The sequence below is a fragment of the Cornus florida genome, unplaced genomic scaffold (assembly GCF_030987335.1).
Source record: "Cornus florida cultivar Cherokee Brave unplaced genomic scaffold, ASM3098733v1 CherokeeBrave_3.0.0_Hap2_Chr09, whole genome shotgun sequence".
Lineage (NCBI taxonomy): Eukaryota > Viridiplantae > Streptophyta > Magnoliopsida > Cornales > Cornaceae > Cornus > Cornus florida.
In genome coordinates this window covers 19,804,930-19,813,566 of record NW_026775579.1, presented here as the reverse complement: position 1 = coordinate 19,813,566, position 8,637 = coordinate 19,804,930, and the positions used below count along the sequence as shown (strand labels likewise).

Sequence of the window (8,637 nt, the reverse complement as noted above, 5' to 3'; positions counted from 1 at the left end):
ATGAGGAGGATACTCTGGATCTTTTCCTTGATCTTGAGTCTGCTGAACTTCCTCCTGCTCCTCGTGGAACTGACCATCATCATCCTGAAACTGCCTACGGGCCGCTTCCCTTCGTCGTTGATTGTTCTGTCTGTTCTAGCGTTAACCATTCTGTTAACATAGAAAGACAGACATCAGTACGATTTAAACCAAACCGTAAAGGAATACAATGAATCCTAAACTTAAGCTCTAAACAAGAGAAAATGCTACGCAGAAGTCTTAAACAATAGAATCCTAGAGACACTGAACCTAGAATGCTCTGATACTAACTATGATACCCCTTGATTCTAGAGCTACGGGTGATCAAGTCCGAGCACAGATCCGAGGGATACCAAACAATTAATATGTAAATAAGCACGGAATACAAAACTAAAATAAAAATAAGATAATAGGCTGAAAGAATTCTAAATTAAAAATCATCAAAATACTATTATCAAAATCCAATGATCCAAAACCTCTATTTAATTTAACAACTCGGGAATCCATCTTGTGGACCCCCAATAAAATCCCAAACTAAAAAGGAAACAACTGAAACAAAATATAAAGCTAAACATGGAAAGCAATCCTACGTAGTCGGAGGAGTGAGTGTCTGTATCTACTCTGGGCGACCAAGCTCTAACCCTAGAACTGAAGAACACCTGAAAAAAAATAAGAGTGGGTCAGGCCCACATGCAAGTTCTATCCTACTACAATCCATACACAAACCCGATACGCAGATACATCCTAGATAGCTTAACAATTACTAGAATAATCCATATATGTATAAATGCACACTATAGGATGCTCACTAGCCCAATAGGTCTGTCTCAGTTAGAGTAGAGATACCATGCAAATAGCACATAACGTGGTCATGAGTACCTAAAACTACCAGGGAACGGCAACTAGGTCCAGTTATCCATCCTAGGCGATATACGCACCCTAACCATGATCCTGAGACTCAAGCTCATATCATGGCACTATAAACATAAATATATAAAGTCCGTATAAGCCTAATACAAAATATCATCCATCTGGTATAGTGGCCTGACATATATATAACAATCCATCTAGAAAACCAAAGTATGTCATTCAATTGTTTATTGACATGACACAAATATGAGTAGGACTTAACCTTTATAGTTAATCCATACCTCAATCCAGAATAGGTAGGACTTAGTGTTTGAACTAATCCATTCCTAGTATGCTACCGTCCCATACTGGTGCATACAATCCTCCAAATAACATAACTGATAAAAAAGTAATAGGTATTCATCAACCATTCTCCAAGATATGCATAAATAAAGTTTAATACATATATGACGATATTAGGCATTCATTATAAGACCTAAAAATCATGTTCCAATCCTTTAAATTGCTAAAATAAATCTAAGCATTTAAATCCTCCAAACCGTCCATAAATTGATACAGTTTACAGCAAATTAAATACCAATTTAATCCAAACCAAGCATAGTTAATTTCAGATAATACACTATACTCATAACTCTATTAAAATATGACTAAACAGTATAAAATCATATACAAAAGAATCTCTAAGTTTCAGTAAATAAATTAACGAATAAAACAATGTATAATATGTAGGTTTTTCCTTAAATTCATATTGCTCCATTCTTTAACCCATTTATGAATTAATGCTTCCCCATATTTTTTACAGGTCCATAGCAATTACTTACATCATTTAATGCAATTTATACGGATTTAAAATACCCTATACAGCCCAAACAAAATTTTAAAACCGTTAATACACGTTTCTGGGCGAGAGCAGGCTCTCAAAAGTTGAGAGCCTGTTCCAAACACTTGGGAGCCTTCTTCATAACAATGGGAGCCTACTCTAAGGAGTTGGAAGCCGGCTCCACACTCCTGGGAGCCGGCTCCATCATTGAGGGAGTTGGCTCCCTCATTCAGGGAGCCGTCTCTCTCTCTCTAAGAGCCGTTATACCTGTTCTAATCGTCTTCTTCGCCTCCGGCGCTATCTAAACCCTCTGTACTACTTATATATATGTTATTAGGGTTTAATCTCAGTCCCAGATTAATCATAAAACATTGTTATACAACCACGACATGAATTGAACACAAGCTTTAAAACAACGGCAACAGGATTCAGTTAAAAACTTTAAGAAAACTTAAACCAGTTTAATTCAGTGAGATTTAATACAGTTTAATCATGCATAAAAGATATGTTTAGCATTAATTTAATACCTGGAGTCTACCTAGGCAAGCATAGAACACAGGTTTAAGGGAAGGAGTTAGAATAGGAACTTGCCTTCAGATTTCCGTTCAAAACCTTAAACCTCCGTCTCTGAGTTTTTCGACCACTTCCTAGACTGCCGTTCTACACCTCCATTGCTCTTGGTTTAACCTAGAAGCAGTCTATCCCGTCTTCCTTGAACCCCTCTGTTAATCCTCAAGTTTCACTCTCTGTTTCTCTCTACTTCTCAAAACTTTCTGTTCGTGGAGCTTAATTTATGTCTTAAACCCTAGACAGACATAATATGATAATATATATAGGCGTCTCTGAAAACCTAATTTTAATACTACACTAATTATAAGGCGGTTAACCCACGATGCCATAAAACACAAAACCCTAATAGTATTTTATGTCGTTAAACAATTAATAAAACAAAGTTAATCAATTAAAACAATTAATTCATTTAACTAAAATAAAGAATACAATTAAACCATTAAACAATTAAAACATGTAATTTCATTAAATAAAACAAATAACTCAATTAACTCAATTAAGCAAATAAACATATAATCAAATAAAAATACCCTAAAACAATAATTAAAATGCCGAGACTATCCTTTTAAAATTAGGGGTATTACAATCACAAACCATTAATGGTGTTTTAAGGACTAATGTATATTTTGAGTACTTATGATAGGTATGACATTTCATGACTGTAAATGAAGAAGAAATCAGAGGGAACTTAAAGTCAATCAATGCTCATGTATTTCAAGAAGATGCAAAGGTTAAAGCAAATTCAAGACACGATCTTCAAGTCTCAAAGAGGAGGCATCGAGACGAGAAATGATCAAAGCCAGAGTTTCAACAACGGGGTATATAGGTTTGGCGAGTGTTAGAATTCAATATCGAAGTAATTTACGAATTCTTTGAAGCTCATCTCTATCTAGGATCATGCAATCATCATATCATCATAGTTGAGCATTAAAACATGATATAATCATAATATATTATCTACACCTTGTTAAATGATCCAACGGAAGGCCAAACACAAATTAAAAGACAAATTATAGTGTTAACAAGAGGCTGACTGGTGACAGTACACAATATGTGTCAGCCATCTGATAAGAAAACAGAGAGTTGGGTTCCAAAAATCAATAATTTCAGCCGACCAAAGAAGTCTATCAACCAACCAACAAGGCACTTTCAGCCGACCAAAAGTGCATCATCGGCTGGCCGACTCTTAAACATATTTGAATCCAACAGCTATATCTGCACTTATTGCTCTCTACCTTCTCTCCAACAGCTAAAATCTGCCTCTCTCTATATATATAATGGGTAAACATTTATGTATCAAACACACAACTTCAAGAGAGCATTCAAGAGCATTGAAAAAGCATTAAAGATCACCACTTGAGCATTAATTTCATCTTTAATCCTCATATCATCTTAGAGTCTTTGAGTTCCATTTGTATTCATCAACACTCTAGTTGTGAGCTTCGATTTGTACATCAATCTTTGAGAGATATATCTTGTACTTTATATTTATTGTTACAAAAATTTGTAAGGGTTGATTTGACCCAAAAGAAAACTAGGAGAAGGTTGTTCTCTTAGCAATCAAAGGAGAAATAAGGTCTTGCTTCTTGTGAAGGTTTGTTCTCCACCCATAAGGAGAGGCCATAGTGGATTTGGGAAAGTCTCAAGAGGATTCTTGAGCCGAGAAGTAGGAGTTTCCGAACCTCACTAAAATCGCTGAGTCATTATTTGCAATTTTTCTTCCTTTATCTCTCTTATAAGTATGCTTTAAATTGCTTATTTAATTTACTTAATTGTTGTATACTTGTCTTAAGAGGCTTGCTAGAAATTAGTCTCATAAATTGCGAAAATTAGCCATTGACTCTATTCACCCCCCTAGAGTCAATTATTGGGTAACACAACTCTCCATTGCCTTCCCCATTTTTAGATCCTCCTCCCCCTCCTACTACTTTTAATCATCCTATGGTCACTCGAGCTAAGTCGAGCATCCGGAAACCGAAAGCTCTCTTAGCCACCAAACACCCGCTACCCTTTTGCCTTTTTTCCACCTTATCTGACATTCCTCTATATCCCACCTTTTTTACAGTTGCTGTTAAACATGCTAATTGTCACGAGGGTAGCCTAATAAACATATGTTATTAAATATTATAATAAGAGCTCATCCTTATGGACAGGCTTGTGCTAATTTGAGGATGCTTTAATAATTAAGGTAGTAGTATAATGAGAGGGTTCTCAGGGTTTTGGAAGGAGATGATTGATTGCATTGATTATGGAGTTTCCTATCTAAGCTTCTTAGTGTGTGTATTTATAATATATAAATAATATTTTGGTCCATTAAAAATGATTTTTAAAACGATAAAATGGTAACTTTAGGATTTGAAGAAGTCAATTAACAAGTTAAAGGGTAATATGGTCAATTTACCTTGTGTCAGGTGTGTCGGGGGAGTCTTTGTTAACTTTATCAAATATGAGAAGTATCATTGTTCAAAAATAGGCCAAGTTGTATCTGGCTGTCAATAGAGCAAACTAGAGGGGTGTCAATGTAATTTACCCTAATTCAAAAGAAAAATAAATATTAAATAATAATAAATAGAAAAATGAGTTTACTTCACTGGTCTTTTGCGAGAGATAAGTTTCTTCTCTGGGCTTAGGGTTTTGATTGGGAACGAAAGCCATCAGCCCCGTTGTGATTGGTTGAAACTTCGCCTTATATCTGTACGCAGCTTCGTATCTCTGATTCTCCTTGTCATTCATATATATATATTTACACATATATAACTTTCTTTGCTAAAAGATCTTGAATTGTTGGTTCTTCTTAGTTTCATGTTTGTTTCTGTAATGAATTTAAGGTAGTTGCAGCCGATCTATTGTCCTTTTACGGTCTTAATTTTGTTGTGGATGACGACAATTGTATGTTTTTGGTTACATTTTGTTTGCTCTGATTTGTATATCAATTTATAGTATTCATACGAATTGATGGTTGATTAACTGCATAGGTCACAAATCCATTGATTGGCTTTAAACGAGTCACATACACAAAGCCCATTGCTTTACATGGTGGTTTGTGAGATGTATGCCTTAGATTTTGAGAGCACAGCTATATGCCAGCCTAAACCTGGACTAGGCAATTGTATGGGCTAATTATGTGGAAAAAGGAGCATGATTTGAAGTTTTTAGTGTTATGCAGACTACCCTGCTCTCCTCATTTCATGAAATACTCGTTTGGAAGCAATTCATCACTTGTCGGAAATGAAAAAAGACACGTGTGAACTCTGAATTGTGATTTTGTTGAGGATAACTTCGTAAAGGCACAAGAATATTTTGGTCTGCTTAAATAAATTTAGGGCATAGCAATTTATGGATCCGGTTTCAAAACTTACAATTTATGTCAAAAAGCAGGCTCTGATATATATATTTGGTATAGTTGAATATACTATGGTGGAGACATGGAACTTTGAGAGTCAAACATGCCATGACTATATATTTGTTTGTTATTTTGTAGACTGGGAGCACTCGTTTTACACTATTTTTTGTACATTTCAAATTGGTGTGAAATTTTGAGTTGGACAGTTCTGGTATGAGATGGAAAATATTTGGTCCATGCCATCATCATATGAAGACTTACATGTTTACTTCCATTATTGAGCATACAAGATGATTTATTATTTGGATACGTTACTTTTGTCAATAATTTTTTTATATACGTTACTAGTGTCTACATCCATTTTTTGCTTGACTGGTGCGCAGACATTGAAGTATCTCTCATTAAGATACTACTTCTGTTTTCAGTATTACGTGATTAAGCCAGTCATTTGTACCTTTGATGCATCAACTGTTTTATTTTGTAATGTTTAGGTGAATTTTGTCTACACTTTTGAGAGATGAGATGCATATTTTACATGTGGTGTTTGTTGTCAACCTTTCGTCTCTTTCTTTCTTTTTTCCCCAGTAAAAACATTATGGAACAGGAAGAGTATCGTTGTTTTATTGGGAACCTTTCGTGGTCAACATCTGATAGAGCTTTGAAGGAAGCATTTGAAAAGTTTGGCCATCTTATTGAGGCAAAGGTATATATTTAGTGTTCTTCTTTCGTAAGTAATTTAGCACTTAAGTTCGCCTCTCAGACAATCAATGCTATCTGCCCATATCTACGTAGTGATACAAGTTCGAGTAATGTACACACGGTTCTTTGTAGGAAAAGGATGGCTAATATTAATAATCTTTTTGTAATCGGTAGCAAATTGAAATTCCTTCCATAATCCTTTAGGGTGTTCAATTACAATTTTCATTTTGAAGTTGGAAAAAACTAGGGCTTCTGATGTTAGTTTAGGCAAAATTAGCATATTCCTTTATGAAATTCATATTTTGTTTTGATTGCTACTAGATTTGGATTTTATGACAATTTCTTAAATTTTAAAAAAGTTTATGAATTAATGACTGGAGGAGAATGTGTTAGCTTATAGTTGAATGGTGCTATACCAACCAGAATATTCTTAGATTTGCCTTCCAACACAAGGACAGTGGTGGCCAACAATCATACAAAGATGAACACTGCCCTTTAACCCAAACTTTGAAGTTTCATAGCATGCCCTTTAGTGCCAAAAATCAGGGTTGTCTTTCAACTTCTGTCTTGAATGGAACTCATTTGCAAGCTGAAATATTTCCTTATGAATTAGACCATTGATTTAGCAGTTTCCTTGTGTGAGATTTGATACCTTTTACCTTCTGCTTTTCCCCCTTTGGACTTATTGTTATTTACGGAGTATTTATTTGTTATTATTATTATTATTATTATTATTATTATTATTATTATTAGTTTTTTGGAAGGGGTAAATGAAGCTCCTAACTTTTTTGGCATTGGCCTTATTTCAGGTTGTTCTTGACAAGTTTTCTGGTCGTTCTCGTGGATTTGGGTTTGTTTCATTTGATGACAAGAGATCAATGGAAGATGCTATTGAAGAAATGAACGGTATGGATTTAGATGGGCGATCTATTACTGTTGATAAAGCTCAGCCGAATCAGGGCTCGGGTAGAGAACGGGAGGGGGACCGGGACCGGGATCGGGACCGTGGTCGTGATCGTGATCGGGACCGTGGTCGTGATCGTGATTATGCTAGTGGACGAGGATCAAGTGGTGGGGAGTGCTTCAAATGTGGCAAACCTGGACATTTTGCCAGGGAGTGTCCATCCAGTGAAGGAGGAAGGGGAGGTAGATATGGTGGGAGAGATGATAGATATGGAGGTGGTGGTGGTGGCGGTGGTGGCGGTGGCAGTCGGTATGGGCCCGATCGTAATGGGGATCGCTTCAGTGGGCGGAACAGAGATGGTGGTAGTCGTGGAGGGTCAGGAAATGATAGATCTAATCGTGATCGTTCTGGTCCATACGAGCGCCCTGGACCAGGGGGGTTTCGTTCTTGATGAAGTGAGTTCTCTGATACATGGTATGCTGCTTCTATTATTTTGTGCTTATTTTTCGTGAGTACTATTGCTAATTAATGGTAGCATCTTTATTTCTATTTCAGATGTCTCAAGTGAAGCTAGTGCTGGTGTAAACGGATTGTCAACATCAAATGATAGTTTGGTCGATAATTTCTTCTCTTTTTCAAATCTCTTGTCTGTGAAACACTTTTATGCCAGTTTCAGGATTGGTATGTGCTTGCTTTGTTCAACTGTTTTCAGTTTGTTTGAGTTGCTCTTGTTGCATACTGGGATTAGTTACTATTTGAGTGTCATTAGTGCTGCTGGACTATGGATGATTTGCTAGCACGTTGCATACTCTTCTGGATTCTCAATTTGATGTTGATGTTGGTGAAATCATGAGTTGGTATCCATTGCATTTACTGCAGACTCACAGAGTGGTAGCTGGAGTTTGCTTCTTATCACGATGGAAACTGTATAGGATTTAAAAATCATTGTTCCTTTTGCATTCACTCTTCAGCGAAAGTTGGATTTGAATTGAATGTGTACGGAATTAAATAGGGTAATTTTCAGTCTCTTATGTTACTGTACTGCATGCCAATTTTTGTTTTCATTTCTTATGATATTGATTATTTTAACCTTTTGGCAGGCTGCTTGGCCTTTCATGGTCTTTGTGATTCATGATTCGGTTTCATTGTCGCTAGTCATGCACTGCTAAGACATAGTTTTAATTAATTAAAAATGTGAAATCCTTTTCTGCTGCATCAACAAGCAATCTGCAACTTTTCCTTGGAGTAAGCTATTTTCTCCAGCATGGGGCATTAACAGAAGGGGTTTTAAACTTGTCAAAGTTGCATTTTGTTTACAAGTTTATGACTGGATAGCAACAGTGGTTGGTCATCCTTGTTATGTTCTTTGTCCCTGCACTGCTCTTCTAATGGAGAAGATTGTGGCCCTTCAAG

The 8,637-nt window shown here is 36.1% G+C and overlaps 1 protein-coding gene across 3 annotated transcripts; it reads left to right on the top strand.

The window, feature by feature from the left end:
• Positions 1–4,856: 4,856 nt before the first annotated feature.
• LOC132273575 (glycine-rich RNA-binding protein RZ1A-like) lies at positions 4,857–8,217 on the top strand. 3 transcript variants are annotated; one of them, XR_009470152.1, is made up of 5 exons: positions 4,857–4,972; positions 6,207–6,324; positions 7,130–7,679; positions 7,780–7,905; positions 8,104–8,217. XR_009470152.1 is itself a non-coding variant. In XM_059774542.1 (4 exons), exons 2-3 carry the CDS (start codon positions 6,217–6,219, stop codon positions 7,673–7,675), a joined length of 654 nt encoding a protein of 217 aa, XP_059630525.1. In that variant the 5' UTR covers positions 4,857–4,972; positions 6,207–6,216; the 3' UTR covers positions 7,676–7,679; positions 7,780–8,217. The 3 variants fall into 3 exon arrangements, 2 of the variants coding, with proteins under 2 accessions (XP_059630525.1, XP_059630526.1); XM_059774542.1 differs by having other exon boundaries at positions 7,780–8,217; XM_059774543.1 differs by having other exon boundaries at positions 7,130–7,698; positions 7,780–8,217.
• The last annotated feature ends 420 nt before the right edge of the window (positions 8,218–8,637 follow it).

Bases quoted from the DNA above. Each gene is read 5' to 3' on its own strand.
- LOC132273575 (XM_059774542.1), top strand. From the start codon at position 6,217: ATGGAACAGGAAGAGTATCGTTGTTTTATTGGGAACCTTTCGTGGTCA. The intron at 6,325-7,129 runs GTATATATTTAG...GCCTTATTTCAG, and splicing joins GCCATCTTATTGAGGCAAAG to GTTGTTCTTGACAAGTTTTC.